This window comes from Peromyscus eremicus, chromosome 14 (genome assembly GCF_949786415.1).
Source record: "Peromyscus eremicus chromosome 14, PerEre_H2_v1, whole genome shotgun sequence".
Taxonomy (NCBI): domain Eukaryota; kingdom Metazoa; phylum Chordata; class Mammalia; order Rodentia; family Cricetidae; genus Peromyscus; species Peromyscus eremicus.
The window spans coordinates 64000604-64024489 of NC_081430.1; the positions used below are offsets into that span (position 1 = coordinate 64000604).

Consider the following 23886-nt stretch of genomic DNA (forward strand, 5'->3'; position numbering starts at 1 on the left):
TCCCCTTAGTCAGATGTGACTTAAAATAGCAAGCCTCTTAGTGAGACACAGAAACAAGAGGGATTGGAGCGGCTAGTTCATGGTACTGTTTGATTTCATTTCTTGTGGATTATTAGCAGAACTGGATATTTCTTAAGTAACAGTTCCTAGAAAATTTTGTGTGAGGGATAGGAAAGAATGACGGGCATTAACTCAACCTTAGTATCCCTGAGGTGGCTTTTCTGGGCTCCTTTCTGCTGTCTGATGGTACGGGGCAGGTAGGTGGCATCGCTGGGAAGTGTGAGTCCTCTCTGAAGCGTGGCCAGGCTTCGAGCTTACCTTGTTAATGTTACTCCTAGAATCAAGGAAAGCGCCTCTTATAAAGTTGGGAGCTGCTCAGCTTGCCACTGCTCACCCAGGGAGGCTCTTCTGGAGTTCCCTTCCCACAGCCTCTGATTCTGTTCCCTCAGCCAGCTCTGCAAAGGATAGCCACAGGATCACTAATGCTGGTCCTGGCCACCCAGTTTGACAGGAGGGCAAACTCGGCACCAGAAGACAGATGACTTGCTCTGCCTTCCCAATGAGCAGGGGCAGAGATGCCTGCTCATAGACCATGTTAGGGCAGCAGCTTCTAGACACTTTGACCACAGCCCTCACCTGGTACCCCTATCCATGGCAGCCTTGTCCTGTCACCAAAGTCCTTCCATGGTAGAAGGTCCTCCAGGAGACAGCGAATAGGGGCACCCCTCGCCTCTTGGCTTATTGCTGTTTGGAGATGAGAAGGTTAGGCACATTGAACATCTAGATGGGGCATGTGTGATACTGAACTGAGAGGAAAGACTGCTCAGTCCTCTGGCAGACAGGGTCTCTTGTGGCCAGATGACCAATGTAGGGGGTCATAGAAGGACAGAGAACAGTCCCGCAGAATGTGGGCAAGGTATTCATGGTGTCCTGAGACGCCTGAGGTCAGGCAGCCTAGGCAGGAAGGCAGGGGTGGGTCCACTTCAGGCTCGTGCAATGGAGAAGACGCCTACTTCTGCCCACTGCATGCTAGGAGGGTGCTTGCAAGCTGTAGAAAGGGCAGGACTGTCTGTGGGGTTCTCATCACGTTCTCTGTCTCCTTTACTGCCAGGTTCTTTCCTCAGTTTCCCCCTTTCTGCGTTTTATAAATGTAAATGTCTTTCTTTCTCATTCTTGAACTCATAGCCAAAGGTGATTTGGGGGCTTTATGAAGTGTGTGCTGGTGGGTGATAGACCCACGTAATTGCATGGAGTCCTGTCATACACCTCTCTATTTTGTTATGCGTTTTCCCATAGATGGGATTCCTTTGGCCTTGGACCCTGAGTCAGAGCGTGAGGTGCACTTTTCAAACCAAGACTCAGAAGTACAATCTGCAAAGAAAGTTCATCCTAGGAACAACAGGGAAGACCGTGTACCCAGACCCTCCACAGAGAAGGGAGGCTAAGATGTGATTGCCCTGAGTCTAGGGCCTTCAGATAGTGCTGGGTGCTGGTCAGCTTTAAGGATCTGTGGAGACATACCCTGCAGTGTCTGGCAAGGTCACACCAAGGTGAAGGTGCCTGGGTAGGAAATATAAGTGAGAGGAGTCCCACTGTTGTTAGCAGCTATCAGTTCTCTGGGGTAGAAATTGAGTAACTCTGAAGGAGTGACAGAAGTCAAGAGGTGGGTTTAGCTCGGGTTTAAAAGGGAGCAGCAGGAATGTGGAGACGACAAATCTCAAGGAAGGCACTAGGAGGTAGAAGCAGGTAAAGAGAGTGTGGGTGTGCATCCTACCAGAAAGCCGATAGATGCACACAGAACAGCTGGACTCCCTCCAGGACAGAAGAGCCTCCTAGACTGGGCAAGAGGCTCCCCGGTCCATAGTCAGCCAAGCTGGTACCTTCCCAGGACAAAGCATGTTGGTGTAGGAGTGATGTTCCTGTAGGGTCCTGGGGTTTCTCAGGTGACCATAGCAGCTGCAGAGCAAACCCTGGGAGTACTCAGAGCAGAGGTGCTGGGCTCCATGGGAAGCAAGACTTCTTCTCAGTCTCTGGCTGTAAGGGTAGGAGACAATGTGCCCCAATGAGTGGTTTCACCAATGGGCCTCTCAGTAAGGGTGAGCCCAGCTCTCAACACATCTCCACGAGGAGGTTAAGGGGCATAGTGAGGCTGAAGAAAGCTTTCTAGCCACAGAGAGAGAGAGAGAGAGACAGACAGAGACAGAGACAGAGAGAGCACTTTGAGGAAAACAGTTGCACTCTCAGACTAAGGAGGTATAGTGGCTTGCACAGGTCCGAATGAGGAAACCTACTGGGGAGGCAGAAGAGGGACCAGACATGGGAGGGACCTGCCGAGGACACACACTTGTGCTGCAATGGCTCTGCTGGGAGTCTCCTGTCAGGCTCACTGATCTCTGGGAACCCCTTGAGACAGGAGCCCTTTCCTCCTCTGCTCTGGGCTCTCCTCCCTCCAGCCCTGGGTGGTAGCTTCACTGGGTGCTGGGTTCTGCCCCTATACCCTGAGAAGTAGACACCTCAGGAGCCCTGGGTAACCTGAAGACCTGGGGTTTGCAGAGTTTGGAATGAGACCAGAAGGCTTATTTCTCCTAACAGCAGAATCTTCCAAACCAACAGAAACTTGCTGAACTCGCTTTCTCATGGAAGTGGCATCAGACCATTTGGGAAGGACACCAGTGTCGTGCGCCTGGTAGGGGTGATTGACAGGGATGACACCCAGGGAGCTCAGGGTAGCCAGGCAAGGTGTGTGAGGACTCAGAGCAAATAAGAGCCTGGGGTTGTCCCAGGAGAAATGGGGAGACCACAAGAAAGGAGTCTCCTTGGGGCACAAGGCGGAAGTTTGAGGAAGGCAGAGAGCGGCAGGTGCACAGTGATCTCTGCCAGGAGAAGCATGTGGCTGTCTTTTCTCCAGTCTGGGAATGACTCTGCATGCTTGGTCCTTCCCTCCCTCCCTCCCTCCCCCTCCCCCACCCCTCTCCCCTCCCTTCTTCCTTCCTTCATTCCTTCCTTCCTTCCTTTCTTCCCTCCCTCCCTCCCTCCCTCCCTCCCTCCCTCCCTCCTTCCTTCCTTCCTTCCTTCCTTCCTTCCTTCCTTCCTTCCTTCCTTCCTGACAATCCTATTTTTACTCTGATGCCCCAAGTGTTCAGTTTCTGCTTGGGAAAATCACTGTCAATCAAGGAGGGAATTGTGGTGGGTTGTTTATACAAATACAAAAGAACCCACTGCAGATGGGGGTGTGAACCAGCAGTCATATATAAAAGATATATATCTTTTAGACAGCATCACACAAACCAGGCTCACCTTGAACTCATCTGTATAGCTGAGAATGACCTTGAACTCTGCTTCCCCTGTCTGCCTCCCAAATGTGTTCAATTTCAGGTGTGCACCACAGTGGCTGGTTTATGTGGTACTAGATGGAAACCAGGGCTTTGTGTATGTTCAATGGCTTGGTTTACTCTTTACGGCCATGGTAAAACACTATAACCAAAATCTAGCTGGGGAGGAAAGGGTTTATTTGGCTTACACTTCAACATCACAGTCCATCATGAAGGGAAGCCAGGGCAGAGACCCAAGCAGGAACCTGGAGGCAGGGACTGAAGCAGAGACATGGAGGGCACTGTTGACTGGCCTGCTCCTCTTGTCTTGCTCAGCTGGCTTTCTCATTGAACCCAGGGCCACCAGCCCAGGGACAGAACCACCCACAGTGAGCTGGGCCCCCCCACATGAGTCATAAATCAAGAAAATGACCTACAGACGTTTCTACAGGCCAACCCAATGGAGGCATTTTCTCAATTGAGGTTTCTCTTCTAAGTAAATGCTAGCTTGTTCAAGTTGACAAAACAATTAACCAGGACACTATGCAAGCAAGTAACTACCAACTGAACTACATCCCCAGCCCACAAGATCTGTTTTGGCACATGAAATATTGCAACCAGCAAAATTAAGTGTCTGGATGTAAGGTTGTATGTATCTATGCATACAGCTATTTAACTGTTATAATTTATTATAATCACATTAGCAAGTAAAGGTGAATATCTTAAAATCCAGGAGCCTGTGGTGTTTGAAGAATACAATGTGACTTTGTGACATCTCATGTCAGATCAATTAGAAAAGTTTATTCCTAATACGTGTGTAAGGTGACACTGAAACCAAGTATAGGGGGCAGGAATCTGTTGAGGACAGCCAGGTCTGTTTTTCTTTTTTTTAATATAGTTAGAGATTGTTGTCATTTTTACCCCCTTCTTCCCCAAAGACAGTGAAGCAGAATAAATTTACATGAAGAAGCACCCACAGAATACCATTGTATAGGTTCTTAAAATATACTGAAGCCAGAAATCACGTGTCCTGAAGCCAAGTGATGTAGTCCAGTGGGAAAGTACTGGGCAAGCATGCCCAGTGCCCTGCACTAAAACAGCAAGGTTTTAAGTAGGTGAAAATAAAATAGAGATTTGTAAGTAAACCAAGACAGTTAATTGAGATGGAAATTATTCTTACTTTGCAGATTTCCATGTTATTCCCACCCCACCCAGATCCCTGTGGCTCTCTTCTCCTCCACCAGATTCAATGGGGATTAAAAACACTGAGAGTCAAGTGACTCCCTCCCCATTGAGAAACTGAGAAGCAGAAAGCCTGTCACTGCTTCCGGAGCTGCTGCTTTGGCCTGAGGTGGTGCTCCACTTGGGGCCCCAGGGTCCCCTGTTTCTGTTGCCTTCCTGGCTGCAGTTCCACGTCTCCAATGGACTCCCAGGGCAGCACTGCTGTGCAGCAATGGGAAGATGTGCTTCCCAGCAGTTCCCTAGGCCGGTCTCCCGGTGGGTCCACTCCCTGGCACTGCACACATGGACCCCTGCCCCCTCACAAGCTTCCCTGCCACAGAGGAGCAGACTCTGCCCCTCAGGTGCAGAGGGACCCTCAGCAGTGTCATAGACATGAAACCCTGGCCAGAGACTTACACACAGCCACCTGAACCCTGGGGCACTTGAGCTCCAGCACTCCCATGCTCACTGATATCTGCATTGGTGGAGGGAGAAGAGGGGGAAGGGTGGGTGATGGGCCCAGGGTGACGTGAGGGTCTCGGAGCAGCTGCTTCAGCACACACACACCCCCATGGCCCTGCCCTTTGGCTTAATTAAGCAGCAGCAGAATGAAAGCCTGAATACCTTTTGTGTCCTAGGCCCCTCTTCTCCCAGCCTCAAACCACTCCTGTGCTCTTCTGCTCTGAGCCTTTGTTCTGACCCCCGCCCTAGGGAGGCCCTACTTCTCCTCGGTGCCCACTGTCCCCATCTGTCAGCTCTCTGTGCTCGGACCCCATCTGAACACCAGGCTGAGCCCCATGGTGGCTTTCTCCCCCATGCACACACTTCTGATTTGCAGTCATGCACATGTGTGGTTAGCACTCTTCCTATCTAACCTGCCCTCCCTCCAGCACAGGGCTGAGACCAGCCTCGGTTTCCCAGAGGGTGGCATCTGCACAGTCTGCAGCACCTGGCAGGGGGCCTGCAGGTGATCAATGGCCATCAGTCAATACAGTGAACCAAGATATTGATGCACGAAGAGCCGCTGTGCAGGGAGGCCATTTCCAACCCTTGAAAACCACCATGCCTGATTCCTGGAGACTGAAAGAGTGTGTGAGAAGTATTCTACAGATGTTGTCAGTGAGGATGACAGTGGTGACAAGTGATTGCCCCGCTGCCTTTTACTAAAAAAAAAAAAAAAAAAAAAAAAAATTGCTGGGAAGATGGGGAGAAGTTCTGGTGGAAAGTGTCTGTCCCAGCCTCACTCTGTGTCACACCCAGGCTGCCCCAAGAGACAGATGATTGATTTCTTACTGACTCAGCTATTTCAAATTGTCTGAATATGAAACTGAGCCATGAATGCCCATGGAGGCTGCCAAGGCTGGCTTCACTTGCTGAGATCATGAGGACTCTATGAACTTGGAATTCACTACTTGCTTTTTTTTTTCCGGGGAGCACTTGAAACTTCCTTGTGTGGGGAGTCCTCAGATGTTGGAGGCAAGGGTTTTATTTTCCTGTCCTGTGAGCTGTGTTGCTCACAGACACCCCCCCCCCCATAACATCTGGAAGAGTCCCAGCATGACACATTCGATGTACCCTGTTCTCCATCTGAAGATTCCACTTCCAGGTGAAGCATTGCAACTTCTTAGGGAAGCCCATCTTAGCCATGGGTTACGTAAGAGTGAATATGCTTGTTAAATTGTTTTCACTGCATGTTTTTATTTTTACAACTCCTCCATGATTTCACTGGTCTGTTCCTCAGGAGAAATGCAGATGAATTCTTGAAGGAGAAGGGCTGTGGTTGAGCTCTAGGGCATGTCAGTCAGTAACCTTAGGCAGCTGCTGAGCATGCAGAGTGATGCAAGTCCTCATCTCTAGGCACTGCCCTGCCTGCAGGTCAGAGGAGACACGTGCTCTTTGAAGCAGGGCAGGAGACGGCATTCCCAGCTCTCTTTCAGGGCCATGGAGAGCTGAGCCATGCATCTCTCACTTATCAGACAGGAAGCTGGGGTTGCTGCTGGTGGGGCTTGACTCCCATTCCAAATGGTGGCTCTTTTAAGGACTCACATTGGTCCCTGGTGCGGGGTGTCCAGGACCCCCAAAGTATGCTGGTGTGCTACCTGGGTGCCACAAGCATGTATCTTTTGAAGCCCTGATTGTGGCCCCTCCACCCTGGGGACAGAAGACAGGCAGGAATGACCCTCTCCTTGTTCAGGAGGCGGGATGGACTGGAACAGCAGCATAGGCATGGTTCTGCGATGGTGAGCACGGGGTTGTCGGGGCGCCTGCAGTAGGGATCTTGTCTTTCTGGTATTAGTGTCAGATGCTGCCCAGACGGTTCCAGACTGAGAGAGGCAAGGAAAGCCGTCTTTCTCTATGTCAGTTAAAATGTGTCTGCCTTAAGTTTTATTTTGAGAAAACATCTTGTAAGATGGGGAACATTACTCAGTACTGTTCGATAAACATTGCTCTCCTAGCACTGTTTTGCTTAGTCACAAAGCTGTGAGGCACAGCACCTCAGATCACACAGCTGTGTGCATCCTGCTGCAGAGATGAGGTCTCACAGCACAGGGGATCCCAGGAGGCCGGGTGGGTGGCACCCAGCAGTCCAGAGCCTGGCAGCAAGGCCTTCTGAGCTGCTGTCCTGCTGATCTCAGAGCCCAGCTTGGGAGTGGCTCTGAGGAAGACTGTCTTCCTGATGTGGGTATGCCAGCATGTGCCCATGCAGAAGTATAAAAGCTCATTTACATATCGGGCACCTTGAAGCTAAGAACAAAAGAGATCATTGGAGGTGCTAGGACACATCACCGGGAAGGCAGTTGCTAGGTAGCTGGGTAGAACCATTTAGAATGAGAATGGGTGTCACAAGTGAGGAATAAATGACACTCTGGGGCCTGCTGTTGCTTTGCCCTTGAGTAGGGAAGGCGATGGTGGCTTGCCCGTCAGAGAGATTCTTTTGGAGTGTCTGTATAAAGTAGCCAACCTCACTTTGGGCCGAAAGTTCTCTTCCGCAACCTTTAGTTCAGGATGGCATAAAAGCCAGTGAAATGAAATTACACTATGAATGAGGAGATGTAAGTAAACAAGAAACCCTCGATGAGTGTTCTTTCTCATCCTGAAAGTCCATACCTCCCAACCTGTCCTTGCATGCTTTGTGAACGTCACATTGAATGTAGAACATTATTAATGTTAAATACGCCTTCTATTGGTTATTTGTATTACAAAACGATTACGTGTTGGAATTGGAAAGCACAAATGAGACACCTACGACTTGTCAAAGGCCAGTGTCTTTCTGCCTGGATCCAGCCTGGCTTCTCCTTCCTTAGGCAGGACAACCTGCAGTCACATGCCCTCACCCCATGGAATTGGGGGAGCACAGGCTTCCCTACCATTTGGGTCTGGCAGCCACCGGGGGACATGTTGTGCCCACTTCCCTAGCCCTTGCTCAGGAGAGCAGCGCCCCCACCCCACCCCACCCCCGCCCGCCCCGGGGCCACTGGGTTCAGGGCGGCCTCCTAGGGTTGTATCCAGCCTGCAGAGTAATTGGCCTTTATCCCGCCCAGCACATCATAATGAACCATTTTCCCTCTGCGCCTTTGTGTGTTTCTTCCTTACTTTTGTCTCGTTACTACTAATTATGCTCCACCAATAACCCTAAAAATCCCAGGCGGCCTTTGTGTGTACACTCTGTCGGGCACAGCTTTGTGCCGATTGTTCCTCGAAAGGTGCGGGAGCGTTCCCCAGCCTTTGTAGTCCTGGTCTTTTGCAGGAATTTGAGAGTGACAGGTCTTTTCTCTGGGAGTGATTCCCGCTCTGTAATTTTCCCCGTCAGACGCAAAGCTGAGAAACGAGGCATTTGCTTATTGTGTGTATGGATGAATTTCTGCCCCCAGAATCCTATTCAACTTATTTTGCAAATTGTGCTATAAAGAAGTATAAAATGCTTGGAGGACCCCGCGGAAGCCTCCCAGGGCCTGAGCTCAGCGTGGAGCAGAAGCAAACGGCCACACAGCAAGGGACAATGATGGTTTCACCAGGCTTGTGTGCATCTCTGAAGACTGAGTCTGTGTCCTTACGCCCCAAGGACCTGTTCTGGGTGGCCTACGCTTCCCTGTCCAGAGCTGATGGGGACTGTGGGGACTCTGCACATGCTGTTCTAGAGATACAGCTGCAAGGTCTCCAAGCCCGTGCATAGGCCAACAGGGCACAGGTGGCAGCATTGGGGGCCCAGTGCCCTGGACTTGCACTCTGGGCTCTGAATATGATGAAAATAGTACTATACCCCAAAGATTGCTGCCGGCTGCAGACCCTCTGTGTCTTACCTTTCTTAGCAAGCCACATGCCACATGGCTATCTTAAAATAGCGCAGCTCACACTGCTGTGGTTTAATGATACAGCATTAAAAGCTAAGAGGTGTACCAGTAGTGGCAGGGTTGGAGCCACAGCTCCACACTGTCACCTGCAGCAGCCTGAGTAGTCCCCTTAATCTTTTAGGAACCTTGACTCATGTAAAACCAGATTCTTGGCTTTTCTACAGAAAGTAATTTCAGGATGCGCTGTATGAAGCAGAATTAGGGCTTATTAAAAGACTTTTTTTTCCAGTTCTAAGATTTTTTTTTTTAATATGTATGAGTGTTTGCCCACATTTTTGTATGTGTACCACGTGCAACCCGGGTGCCCTCAGAGGCCAGAATAGGGAGTTGGATCCCTTAGAGCAGGCGTTACAGGTGGGAGCAAGCCTCCATGGGGATGCTGGGCACCAAACTCAGGTCTTTGGCAAGTGTAGCAAGGGTTTTAACCACTCTCTCCAGCCCCTTACGTTAAAAGACATTTTTTTAAACACGAATTTTCACATGAGGATAAAGAGAAAGGCACTCAAGAAGACAGTGAGGCACATCTGGGAGCATGGTCACTGGCCTCTCTAGCCTCTGGAATCTAAATGAGATCATGGGGTGATTCTTCTGCTTTGAGTAGGATGCGCTGAAACAATAAAACACTAGGTCACAGGGTTACAGAGAAGTTAAGATTTTTTTTTTTCTTTTAATTTAAACAGGATTTTTTTTTTTCCCAGTTCCTAGAAAATTTTCTGGGAAAGGAGTAAAACCACACTTGAAGGTCACACTGACCTTGGCCTTAGGCACAGTTGGTTACTATGTTAGCATAAACCGGCTCTATGGAAAAGAGCTACCCTCACAGCAGATGTTACTCACACTGGAAGCCTTGACTTATTAACTGGTGAGAGGCTACAACCAGACCCCTCCTCTTCCTACGTACCTGGAACTTTCTCTGTCTTTCTATGTGGACTCGAGGATTATGGAACAATTATCTTTTTTTAAAAAAAAAAAAAAAATCCTAATTGTTATGGCTCTACCTGGAAATGGGGGGAGAGGAGTAATTACCTTGGTAAATCAGGAGGTTAGATATCAAAACAGGTGTGATGTGGGTGGCCCTGCGGCCTTAGTCCAGTAGGGGCAGCCCTTGTGGGATTGCAGTATCCTGCAATGAGGATCTCCAGAGTCAGTTCCCTCGGCTGGTGGTGAGAGCTGCATGTTGAGTAGGCACCAAGCTGTGTTCTGTACCTCACAGGCATTAACTTAGATTCCTCCCAGAAACCTGCTGGAGGAGTCCTGTTATTGATCTACTTCACATGGATTTAGAGAATTTGTGCTTTATCACCCCGATGTTAGCAGCAGAGCTGGGACTTCACACCTGGGCAGTTTGGCTCTAGAGTCTCATCCTAAGCCACCACACGCCGCTCCCTCGCTGAAGTCTCTGAGATGCTTGCTTCCCAAGAGCAGAAGCAAGTCACAGTCACTGACAGTTGTTACCATGGGAACCACCTGCAAAGTCACACTCTTCTTCCATGGCTGTCCTCATACCCTTCCCGTTAGGAGCTGGACACATCTTTCACCTAACATCCTTGACAATTTCCTCAACAAATGAGAGGCCAAAACCTGGGGCCCGGGTGCCCTGAACCAACTAACCTCTCTAGAAAGACACAGAGAAAGCAGCCTGCTCCAGATGTGGATCCATTGTAGAGACACAGGGCCTGCTCCAGATGTGGATCCATTGTAGAGACACAGGACCTGCTCCAGATGTGGATCCATTGTAGAGACACAGGGCCTGCTCCAGATGTGGATCCTGTTGTAGAGACACAGGGCCTGCTCCAGATGTGGATCCATTGTAGAGACACAGGGCCTGCTCCAGATGTGGATCCTGTTGTAGAGACACAGGGCCTGCTCCAGATGTGGATCCATTGTAGAGACACAGGGCCTGCTCCAGATGTGGATCCTGTTGTAGAGACACAGGGCCTGCTCCAGATGTGGATCCATTGTAGAGACACAGGGCCTGCTCCAGATGTGGATCCTGTTGTAGAGACACAGGGCCTGCTCCAGATGTGGATCCTGTTGTAGAGACACGGGGCCTGCTCCAGACGGACCTGAGCTCATTCTAGAAAGACACAGAGCCCTTTCCTGAAAATGCCATGTGACACAGTGTTCCCCTTTGCTACTGGGAATGTATTTTAGTTTATGTACTGTGGCTTTTCTTTGTTGTTGAAGAATTATTTGGATAGAAAATGGTGACAGACAGACACGGGCACACTCTCCCTTGTTGAGCTCTAGCCTTCTGGGCAGGTATAGCACAAGCTGTCTGTTCCTGTTCTCAGTGTGTGCAGGAACATCTGAAAGGAATTCTGTGGGCTGTTCTTGACCCTACAGCAGCATCTGATACCCAGAGTGTCCTGTTAAATGAGCTTCTCTCACTCATGAGCAATCAGCCACCTGTTGGCTGCTGAGTCATGAGCTGCTAAGAAGCTTCTGTCTTCTTGGTGAACTCCAGGCTGTACTGACAGCCCTGGGCTATTTTCACTGAAGCGATGTCCCAGCTCACAGATGGCATCTTTGGTAATTACTAGACTTCATCCAGAATTTGCATATATTAAGGAGTCGTTTTCTTTCAAATTAAGGTGGGTAGATACCAGCCTGCCATCCATCCAAGAGAAGACCTGTTTGCCAAACCCTCCTGTATATACAGCAGGGCTTGTGACCCCAGGTGAAGTCCCAGAGCTGTCAAGGAGGTGGATGCTATGGTTTTTCTGGGCCCATGCCTTGTTTAACTAATGCTTTGGACATGCCTGTGTACCTGCATTCTCCTTTAGGACATTTATAGAATTAACCTGGGACTCTCTATTCAGGGGATGGTTTGCTGCCAAGGTTATTGATGAGAATTTCCAAACACAGTCAGGCAGTCTCCAGGCTTCCTTCAAGCATGCCCACGCAGCTTGGTTAGCAACACCAATTATCTTTTGCTCTGGAAAACTCTCTCCCTCACAGCTCTGCCTGGACCCACTTCTCAGAGCATAATCTGTAGGACGTGTGTGCTACCCATGGCATGCCTGTCATTTGCCCGTAGGTGCCTCCGGTGTGCATGGCATAGCCCCACCACTGCCACCACCACGTGCTAAGTATAGGTGACATGAACCAAGGGAGCACACTGGTCACACGCAGTGCCCACAGGATGGCTACAAAGGCTGTGACTTCAAATCCTTACAGTGTAAATGTTTGTGCTCACTCACCTTTCATCCTTGCCTGCAGTCGAGCAAGCCCTGCCCTTGTCTGTCGCTCTGTATGTATGCTCACCCTCTCAGGTGTGGACAGGGCTCTTAGAAGGACAGATGCAGCAGCACAGAGAGGCTGCATGTGCCAGCTTCCCAGCTCTAGGAGGGAACATGGGAGTTTCTACACTCCAACTAGACCAGAAACTTGGATCTTGATCATGTTACAGACCCATAGACCTGGACTTTAAAAGCCACAACAAGGCCAGAGATGACTCAGTTGGCAAAGTTCTTGCCAAGTAAGCATGAGAACACGAGTTTGGCTCTCTAGCAACTGTGAAAAGCCAGGACTGGTGATGCGTGCACAAAGGAGGCGGGGCAAGAGGATGCTTGGGGCTCAGTGGCTGGCTAGCTAGTTTTGCCAAATCAGCAAGCTCTAATTTTAGAGAGAGACCCTATCTCAAAAAATTAGATGGAGTCAATCCTGATAGTTCTAACAGTTGGAAGGCAGAGGCTGGTGAATCTTTGCGAGTTCCAGACCAGCCAGGGATACCTAGTAAGACCCTATCTTAAAGAGAGAGAGAAAGAGAGTAAGACACTGATGACCTCTGGCATATGTACACTCACATAAAAGTACACATGTACACATATATATGTCACACATGTATACGCAAGCCTGAGTAGCAGGCCACATTGTTTCGATTGTGATGAAAAGGCAAAATATGGCCTTTGTGCTGTTAATTTAGAAACCATGGCCAACCCAAAGGACAAAGCGTTAGACCAATCCCTGGCTTCCTCTTGCTGGAATCAAGACATCAAGGCAGCCGGGCGGTGGTGGCGCACGCCTTTAATCTCAGCACTCGGGAGGCAGAGCCAGGCGGATGTCTGTGAGTTCGAGGCCAGCCTAGGCTACCAAGTGAGTTCCAGGAAAGGCACAAAGCTACACAGAGAAAACCTGTCTCGAAAAATAAAAAAAAAAAAAAAAAAAAAGACATCAAGGCATCATTGTCCGCAGTAGTCTACAGAAGGGGCCATGTAGGATGCAGTTCTATACAAGCTGCTAAGCATTGGGGAGGGAAGCATCTCAAACAAAGCCATGGAGAGAGATTTGCTTCTATTCCATGGAGGGAAACATCAGAAGTTGCAGCTTGCTGCTTCATAATCCAAGGGCCTGCACAGGGTGTCCATAGCCCAGGCTTCACCCTGAATGTGTTTGTTACACCACGAATAAGGTTTTCATCTCTACGTGCCCAGTCCTTACAGCACTGCAATCTCACAGGCTGACTGCTGCAGGTTCCCAGGTCTCAGATCAGAAAGACTGGGGAGATGAGGCAAGAAGGAAGACCACCATGGCCCGGACGCAGCAGATCCAGGCTACCTTGTCCTGGGCCAGGCTGGAGTGCCAGGTTTGGGCAATGTGCAGCCAAGAAAATGGTCAAGGTGGACACATGTTGAAAAATGTCTACAGTGCCATTTGGGACCATGAAGTCCCTGCGGGAACCAGGGAAGGCTTTATGCACAATGACCTCCCCCAGCCAGGCAGAAGTATTTTCACGAGGTCACAGTCAGCCCCTGGAGGCATTTCTACCCTGACAAGCAAGAGAGGCCATGTGGTGGACATGAGGATTTCCACAGAGGTAGAGGAGCTGGGCAGCTTGTTCCTAAGAGTATGTGAGCTCCAAAGAGACAGGTACAGCAGACAGCAGAGCCGTGTAAGTGAAGGTTCAGAATGTGTCTGTGAGCACCTCACCATCAGGGAAGAACAGAGAGCCACGCTCCTTCACCTCTGCTGCTGCCGTTCTGCGCCAGCTCAGCATGGAAACCCTCTCCCAGAACGCAGCTTGAGACCTGCGCTTAGTGTCTCCTCTACAGGAGCTGTCCAGGGGTGGGCCTCTCCTGCTGGCCCCGTGACCATGCTGCCTGTGAAGGCCCAGTGTGTGTTCTTAGCAGCATTTCTTTACATCTGTGCCCAACTCTGAACGTACTGTGAGCTCAGGGAAGTTAGATCTGGGATCCTCTTCCAAGTGATGAGCAAACAATGACAGGGAGCACCTGGCTGTGCCAGAGTCCTCAGTAGTCTACACTTTATTGTGTGTTTTGAGACAAGGTCTCACTGTGGCTAGCGATGTAGGGCCTTGATGGCCTTTTGCCTCAGCCTCCCCGGTGCTGGGATTAGAAGTGTCCTACCACACCCAGCTATTTAACCCTCCACGACTGTGAAGTTGGTGCTGTTGTCACATTTCACAAATGAGGAGACTGAAGCACAGCATGATAAGACAATGTGCTCACATTCATACAGACAGGGCTGAAGCCGGGATTCCAAAGTCCGGCACTCTAGCTCCAGGCTCTGTGAATTAACAGATAAATGGATATGTATCCTATAAGTCAAGGGGACAGACCAACAGATTCTGAAGCTGCTCTGTTCTGGATGCTTGTCCATCCATCATGAGATATCTCAGAAATCCTCATTGTTTCTGTATCCTCGGGGCAGCTCTGTGGAAATGCTAACCCTCTCTGGCTCACCCACAGAATCATGAAAACAATATGAGCCCTGGAAAGCCCTACCAGGTGCCTCCATGGCTGCCTTCATATACACCAGTGGAGGCCAGTGGCTGCTTGGATCCCCAGGACATGGCCCCATGCATCTCCTGACTCCCCTCCAAGGCTATACACACCATTACCCTCAGCCTACCACCCACTCACCAGCTACACCCTCTCATTCTTTCCTGGAAGTTCAGTGTTTTCCCTTATGATCCTCCTGCCTCCACCTTCCTGGTACTGAGGTTACAGGGTAGGATGTCATGCCAGGTTCGTGTGTTGCTCAAGATGGGGCACAGTGTTTCATGCATGCTGGGCAGGCACTCCACCCACTGAGATGCATACCTAACCCTAGAGGACTATTTTAACGTTCACTTCAGCCATGTATGTTCAGCTCTGCTGGTTGACGTCAGAGGACTTTCTCTGTGGTACACACCATACTAAGCATTTTATATGCATGGACTTTTAATCTTTCATGATAGCTATCACTTCCTGTTTGGAAGGGAAGAAACTAGGGTTGGGAGTTTTAAATGGCTTGCCCAAGTTCACATAGAGCATGTCTGTCCCAGCCAAGATTCCATCCAAGACTGGGATCCTTTGGGGGACACTTATTCCCTTCAGGCTTCCGTCTTTGACTCATGGCATAGGTACATGGCCAACATGCCTTCCTGTGTCCTTCCCCCAGGCTGGTCCTGGGGCACGCTGAACCTCAGCCAGAGGAGCTGCATCCCCAGGAATCCAGTGGCATTCTTCTGTAAGCATGATGTGAGCAAGGTGTGCATGCACTTAGGTTGGTGGCCTGCACCCTCAGCCTGAGAAAAGCCCTTGTGGAGAACAGGAGGCTTTGTTGATTTTTCTGCTTTGTTTTTGAGATTTTCAGAAAATTAAATTTTTCTTTCTTTTCTTTTCCTTCCTTCCTTCCTTCCTTCCTTTCTTTCTTTCTTTCTTTCTTTCTTTCTTTTTTTTTTTAAAGAGGAACACATTATTTAAAAATTCCCCAAGCCTGGTCTACAGAGCGAGATCCAGGACAGGCACAGAGAGACCCTGTCTCAAACAAAAACAAAAACAAAAACAAAAAACAAAAACAAAACAAAACAAAAAGCCCTCTGAGGCAGCAAGAGTATGAAAAGATAATAGAGAACAAGGAGAGTCAAGGCTAGGTTGGCCCCTGTTGCCCCTTATGTGAGAGGCCTCCCCACTCTCTGCAGGTCTCCTTTTCTGGGGTTCACCTTATCTTCTCGTCATGTCCAGGGTACCCAGGATGACCTTTACTGTCTCAGTTGCTTTCAAGTCTCAAGGCTTATGTGGGCCACCAGCCCCAGAAGAGGGCCCCTGCTGTAGCTTAGGGGTTGATCTGTCTTATGGACCTCTGGTGTAGAGAAGCCAGAGCATGGGTGTCTGTCTACTGTAGAGAGCTGAGCAGATGGGAGAGAGTCTCTTTCTGGTGGCCTCTGTCTGAAGCCAGAGGTAACAGCGACCCAGGGTGAAGGAGATGAAAACATGGTCATGGTCTCCAACTTCCTGCCACTGCCCTGCCTAGCTAAACAGGCCTTTGGTTCCCGCTGCTGGCGAGGGCATGGTTCTTTTTCCTGCTGTTCTGTGGGGCTCAGCTGTGCTTTCCAGTCTCCTATTAATGACATTTCATTTTGGTGATTCAAGTCACAGTTTCATCTTCTCCACATGCAGAGGGGCTCATTGTGTCTTAACTCTGGGAAGCTTCCAGAACAGGTTCTTGTCAGTCAGAAGGTGGGAGCTGTAGGGTAAAGCCAAAGGTCAAAGGTCAAGGTCAGTGCCAAGGGATTGTGCTGCCAAGATCCTAGGATCCTCACCTGTCAGAATGGGAGTTGTTTGGGGAGGAGAAGCAAATGCTAGATGGAGGATGTCCTTACATTGTAGCAGACTCCTTGTCTTCCATGTGACCTATGTTCTAATGAGGAAGGAAAGATTCTAACTCCATCTATGTGTTTCATTGTTCTTGATCAGAATAAGACAAAGGAGACTGCTTTAGAAATCTATGTGGTGATGGGGGTTGTGTCTGCTCCTGGGGATAGATGTGTGTATATAGGTGTGTACTCACACACTTGTCCTTAGAGCCAACTTGCTTCAGTGTCTTGTAGATCTCAGAGGGCGTAAGGATGGTGCCTTAAAATACACCAACAGGCTTGCTGAATCATTATGGGCTGTCTAGTAGCCAAGAACATGAATTCTCACTAGAGTGAGCCTTGACTGAGTAGACAGGTAAAAAGAGAGTTGCCTTGCAGTTCTGTGGAAGTACTGAATAGGTTTCCGTGAAGGCTGCTAACCCCTGACTCTGCCCCTGGCTGTCTTGCAGGAGCTATGCCGCCAGCGTATGTCTGTCCGGCCACAGGATCGCCCGGAGGGACCACACACATCACGCATCAACAGTGTCTCTTCCCAGTTCAGTGATGGGCCAATGCCTAGTCCTTCGGCTCGGAGCAGCACTTCATCCTGGTCTGAGGAGCCTGTCCAGTCTAACATGGACATCTCTACTGGCCACATGATCCTGGTAAGGCTCGCATCCTCGACGGTGCTTCTGACTTCTGTGAAGATGGCAGGTGGGGGCAGGGTATGTGTGCTCTACCCGTGCCTCTCTGTCAATTGCTTCCGAGCCTTGGAACTTGCTGGTATCCCCCTCTGTGTCCTGGATATAAACCAAAGGTGTGTTTATCACTGAACTCTTTCTGTCCTGCTTAGAGCACACATGTGCACATGCAGGCTTGCTCCCTTGGACTTGAGATGGACCCTGGGAATACATGCCTTTTAGTGCTAGCTGTGAGTGCCATTCTGTTGGCTTTTGACTAAGAGTATGTGGCTGTTGCCTCCTTTACACTGTTTCCAGTCCAACAAGTGCTGTCTGAGTAGAAAAAAAGTCAACAAATGTCATTCATGGGCAATGCAAAACTGAAGCAGGGGGGCAGGAGGCAGTATGAACCATCTACAGCCATCACCAGAGTTCTTGGAGGCCCGTTTGCTGACACACATGGCTTCTTTGCAGGGCTGTGACTTTCCCTGGTACACTTCCTTTGGAGCAACCAAGGACAAAGTGGCTGTGTTGCCTCATGGTATATCATTAATGTCCAATTTCATTGGCAGAGATGTTCGCAACTCAGAGTTTCTTCAGGCTGTCCCTTGTCCATCTTAGCAGTGGGCACCTTCCTGTTGTGGGAATGTGAAATAAAAACACACAGCATATGACCATGTTCTTTTTCACATGTGGATGGGGGTTCTGCCAGCCCGAGGCACAGTCCAGTTCCCTGCTTAAGAAGCAACTGCAAGCCGGGCAGTGATGGTGCACACCTTTAATCCCAGCACTCGGGAGACAGAGCCAGGTGGATCTCTGTGAGTTCGAGGCCAGCCTGGTCTACAGAGTGAGATTCAGGACAGGCACCAAAACTACACAGAGAAACCGTGTCTTGAAAAAACAAAAACAAAACAAAAAAAACCCAAAATAAAACAGACAAACAAAAAAGAAGCAATACTATGATGACGGATCAGGGAAATACCAACTCTGTACAGTTAGTTACCCTGTCTATAGCAGCCCTGTACATGGTCCTTATACACTTACCTTGAGGTACCTTCCTTAGCTGATTTATCCAGTCACAATGTGGTCTGATGGCCACAGGAAGCTGGAAAACTATTTATTGCTAAGAAGTCTCCTGGCAGAGCCAGCAGGCCAAGCAAAAGCCACATTGACCAAGAAGGTCCTGTGAATATCGAAGCCAGGGCATCAGGGATCTTGCTAGCCTAGACTCCAGTGGACATTTAGGGAGGCTGAGGCATACAGCAGTCCACTCCCCAGAGGACACATGGCCACAGGAGGGCATCCCCTCTCTGTGCTATGTGTGATTTGTCCTGCTTGCATCTGTTTCTTCTTGAAATAGGACCCCAAAATGCTGTTTGGGGATAGAGGCACTAAGGGGAGAGCCTCTCACACCTGGGGCAGACAGCTAATCATTGGCTCAGCACAAGTGCCATGCTCCCATTTTATTCTTGATCAATCTATTAACTGTGCGTATGCATGGTGTTCAGTGCTTGCAGTCTTTTACAGATGTCCTCTGGATGGACAGCAATTACTGAACTTAGTTCTGACTTCTCAAGGACTTTGACATTCGTCCCTTTAAGAAAAGGAACCGAGGAGTCCAGAGACACTGAGAGTTGGTGCTGGCAGGAAGGAGTCAGCTCGTCAATAGTGGCTCCTTTCAGCTCGTGTGATCTGGTATTTATTTCATGACTTTGGGTCACAATTTGGTGATACCTTGCGTCTATGTGGTATATGATATACATTTTTCAAGAGAAACTGTGTTTGGACCTGAGTGACAATTCTGAGGTCAGCAGGAGGGACCCAACCTCCAAGTAGCCAAGACCTCGCTGTTCTAAAGCAAGGCAGCCCAGGCAGAGGTCAGCAGTGCCACTGGAGTCCAGCACAGGCGTTTCCCTGAATGTAGTAATGGCTTCACCCACCTACGGCACTAGATGTAGAAATACATTCAGAGATTGTAAGCCCCAGGGGATCCAGGCATTTCCAGGAATTACTGCTTCTACTTCTGCGGCAGAAGATGTGACTCAACACCTTCTCCCAGGCTGTAGGCCAGGAGGCAGGATGACCTAATCACTGCATCCATGAAGGGCTGGGCCATGTCTTAGACCTCTGTTTTCTCTGCACCCAGTAGTCCTGATTCCCTTTTCAGGTGGGGTCATGTCACACAGCATCTTGTCTCGGAATTTCTCTGGTACAGAACCTGAGAAGCCCAGAACCCTAGGCTCTTTCTTCAGATTTCACCCACTTAGTACACAGGCTGTGAAACTCCCCTCAAGTTTTAGCAGAACGGGACTGACCCAGGGTTGAGGCCAAGACAGCATGTTTCCAGCAACCCCAGGTCAAGTTCATGCTCCAGCCCTGTGCTGCTCCTCTGCACAGACTGTGGAAGCCATGCATGTCAGCCCTTTGCAACTGACCTTGGCTCATTAAAGCTACAGGGAAGGTAATTGCAATGATCAGTCACCCTGACCCTCAGTGGGAAAGTGCTTGCTAATTGGCCTACTGGCAAGAGAAACGTGCTAAAATACACAGTGAGGATGAGTGGGCCATCAGATAAATCCAGGACACTGGGTGTTCAATCACAGCGTTGCTCCAGTGGAGCACGGGGACAAAATGTAATGTCTGAGCATAAAGACTGAAGAAAAAGACTGAGAGACCTTGCTTCCAGAGGATCTGAGTTCAATTCCCAGCACCTACACTACAGCTCACGATCATCTGTAAACTCCAGTTCTGGAAATCTGACACCCTCTTCTGGCCTCCATGGGCACTACACACATGTGGCACATAGCCATATATACAGGAGAAATATACATACACATAAAATTTAAGACTGAAGAGGAAAAAAAAAAAGAAAAGAGTTTCAACTCCAGGTTGGCAATGGGTATACCGCATAAAGCCATGCTGACCCCAAAATGACCACCAGCACACATCACTGACTGGATATTTCCCCTGTGATGCTGGGGTACTCAGTGGTGATGCAGCAAGCATGACCATTGTCCCCCATGGATCTTCCCATCCAGGTTGGCCTCAGACACTCCATGCTCTGTAACTTTCTGCTAGACTATAGATACAAGACCACTTGGAATCACTGTCCCTTTGAAGGTCAAGGACTTAGGTATCAGGGAGACTCACATGGAAGGAGAAGGTTTCCACTAGGTAACAGGCTGAGACATTACTGGGTTGTGTCACCCCCAGTGGACCAGCCCTAGCGACGGTCACTAGCAGAAGAGTCAAGCACCACCAGCCACAGGGCAGACCTCTGTTACCCCTGGCTTTGCAGGTAGAGCAGGGGTCAGAGGTAGCACAGAAAGGCTGGGTGCTTATGTATGGAGCCCTCAAGGCACAGATAGATGGACTGGGCACGTTGTCAGGGCTCTCCTGGGTGCAGGGAGCACAGGGTCCTGATGAGAGCAGGGATATGAATTCTGGTACGCCGCAGAAGCCTGCCTCACTTGCTGTCTGCTGGTTCTGAATCTAATGTCACATCTACCATCTCTGTATTATCATCTGTGTGATGGGCTGGAAAGCAGCACCCTGCCCCCAGTCCCTGTAGGTGTAAAGTGAGACAGGCCCATGAGACACGCCCATGATGTACCTGGAGATACCACCTACCTACAGTCACAGTAAAGCCACAAAGCTTGTCACCCAAGGCCATGCTCTGTTTTCACTATTATTGTTCTTCTGTCTTTATTTTCTTTGAAGGTGCCCTCTAAAATATTTTATTTTGGTCACATGTTAATTGTACATATGCATGGGGTTTAGCATGATATTTCACACATCACATGTTGATCAAATCCATTCTCCCCTCATCCATCCTCCTCCAACCTTTGGTCACCAGCCTCAGTGCAGGGACAGAGAAAGCATGACATTGACACCCAGTGGATCTCCAGCCACGGTGAATGGGTGGAACCGGAAGACATCACACAGCGTGAAATAAGCCAGACACAGAAAGATGAGCACTGTGTGTGTGCTTTCTCTCATGCAGAAGAAAGCGACTTTTAAAAATTCAAAGTTTCTTGGGGCTGGTGAGGTGGCTCAGTGGGTAAAGATACCTACCATCAAGTGTGACAACCCAAGTTCAATCCCTGTGACCCACACAGATGGTGAGACCAACCCCTGCAGTCAGTCACCCACCCTCTGACCTCCACAGGGGCGCTGAAGCATTTATGCACCCATATGTACGATGCACACTAAATAAGTAAATAACAATGTAACAAAGTTTGCAAGTTGCTGCTGGGCATGGTAGTGGATACCTTTAATCCTAGCACTCAAGAGGCAGAGGTAGTAGGATCTCTGAATTTTAGGCATCCTGGTCTATATAGGGGGTTCCAAGGCTACTCAGTGATACCATGTCTTAAATAAATAAATTAATATTAATATTTATTTTTTTTAAAAAACAAGTGTTTTAAAAGTAGAACTACCATAGAGTAGAGCTACACCAGTCCTGGGACTATATCCAAAGGAATCTACCTCAGCATGCGAAGAGACACCTGCACATCCATGTTTATTGCTGCACTGTTCAGAACAGTCAAGTTACAGAGCCAGCCTACGTGCACATTAACAAGTGAATGGTTTTAAAAAAAAGTGATACAAATGCAGGGTAGAGTTTTAGTCAGCTGTAAAGAAGAATTATGCTATCTGTAGGAAGTGGAGATCGTCATAAAAACAAGTCACACTCAGAAAGACAAAAATCACGCTTCTCATATGCAGAACCTAGATTTTTGAAAAGACATAAGTATGCATGTAGAAGGAGAACTAATTGGGAAGAATACAAGTCTAGTGGGAAGAGAAGGAGAATAAGAGAGGGTAATTGGTGTGAATATGATCAAGAGTCTTTAGAAACAGACAGACAGACAGACAGACAGATGATAGATATAGCTAGCGATGAACCCTGTAACTCTTCATAATTATAAACACTGATCCTTTCTTTAGGATTCCAACTCTGAGGGCTGTACAGATGGCTCAGTGGGGTAGAGTGTTTGCTGCACAGGCATGAGGTCCTGAGTTCAGATCCCAGCCCCAACATAAAAAAGCCAGACATGGTGTGAGCACGCCTGTAACCCCAGCACGCAGAGGAGGCAGAAGGATGCCTGGGGGAGGCAGCAGGATGCCTGGGGGAGACAGCAGGATGCCTGGGAGGGGCAGCGGGATGCCTGGGGGAGGCAGCAGGATGCCTGGAGCTTCATGGCCTCCAGGCTCAGTGAAAGACCTTGTCTTAAAAGAGCAGTGCAGAGAGGGACAGATTGACGACTTCCTGACAGACACCTGACCCTGCACAGGTGTATGAGCCTCCTGCACTTGCCCCACACTCACACAAAGTTAGGTGGTGGCATATACACAAAATCCTGGTAGTCACAGACTGAGGCAGGAGAATTGTAAGTTTGAAATCAACCTGGGCTGTACAGCAAGACTCTGCCTTAAAAAAGCAAAATTAAAAAAGGAAGGAAGGGAGGGAGGGAGAGAGGGAGGGAGGAAGGGAGGGAGGGAGAGAGGGAGAGAGGGAGGGAGAGAGTGAAAGCAAGAGAGAGAGAAAAAGAAAAGAAAGAAAAAGAAAGGAAGGAATGGAAAGGAAAGAAAGAAACAAAGAAAGAATCCAAGTTGGTTTCGAGGAGCTCAGGTTAATGGTCCTGGTCCCCAGGCCACTCACACCAGCTGCTCTGGAAGATGGGTTGCCTGGTAAGAAGTGAGGTACGGGGCAGAGGAGGGGATGCCAGGTTGGAAAAGGGGAGTAGGGGCTAGCAGGGCACTCAAGCCCCGCGGCCAGTGCACTGGGAAGCTGTCATCAGCACATCTCATGCTCTTCTAAAGAAATATTCACAGTGTGGGATGTTCAAGTGAGTTCAGAGCTCTGAAAAAAAAATCCTTGCAGAATAAGGGCAGCCACTAAAGTGACTTTTAAGGACTGTCATAAAGCCCCATACTGTAAGAGTGTGGGGACCTACCTTCCTGAGAAGCCCTTGCTAGAGAGAGAGATGTGGGCTTGAGTTTACTTGCCAGAAGATCCATTCCCATATTGCGCTTGCCTTCTGCAGAGAGAGGTTCCCACGTGGCTGGCCACGTGAGGAGCTGAGAATCCTGCTGCATCCTAAGGTTCACTAATGACTTGTGAGTCAGCCAAGCATTATAGCAGGAAAGTGGGAGTGGTGAATGCGTATGCAGAGGGACAAGCGCTACATTGGAGGCAGTCATTAGAAAATGTCACTCGATTGCTTGCTCACTTGCTTAGTGTCACTGGCTGGGAGCCTCCAAGAAATGAGCATGTGCAGAACAAAGTGGGTCTATTCATCTCTGTTAGAGCCACAGGGCTGAGTGAAGGAAAGCATCCTGAATGCAGACGTTTTAAGAACACTCTGCACTCGAGGACAGAGGCCTGGGTCCCCTTAATCTGTACAATGACCAGCTCCTTGGAGCCTTTGTATAGTACTGTCCCTAGAAACCCACCCAGTAAGAACCAAGGCTGGGCCCATTTCACAGTTGGACACAGTGAAGGCAAGAATTCTGATGTAAAATCACAAAGCACAAAAAATTTCAGCGCTGGACCGGCAGCTTCTCATCACAGCGAACAGACAACAGCTCCTGAGTGTCACCAGAGCAAAGGGGTCTGTTGAGAGCCAAGGGGCTGTGACCTTTGCTCATGAACATATGATAGAGAGGTCAAAGGCCTACAGGTGCAGAGTACCCTGTGCCCATGCTAGAGATGACCAGAGGCTAGAACAGGATAG

At 49.2% G+C, this 23886-nt stretch overlaps 1 protein-coding gene across 1 annotated transcript in view; it reads left to right on the forward strand.

Moving 5' to 3' along the window:
- Positions 1-23886, forward strand: part of Ptprn2 (protein tyrosine phosphatase receptor type N2) — a 749243-nt gene that overhangs the window by 637523 nt on the left and 87834 nt on the right. The window contains exon 14 of the mRNA XM_059279385.1: positions 16937-17131. Within this exon, the coding sequence (XP_059135368.1) occupies positions 16937-17131 (195 nt within the window). The remainder of the gene's footprint in view (positions 1-16936; positions 17132-23886) is intronic.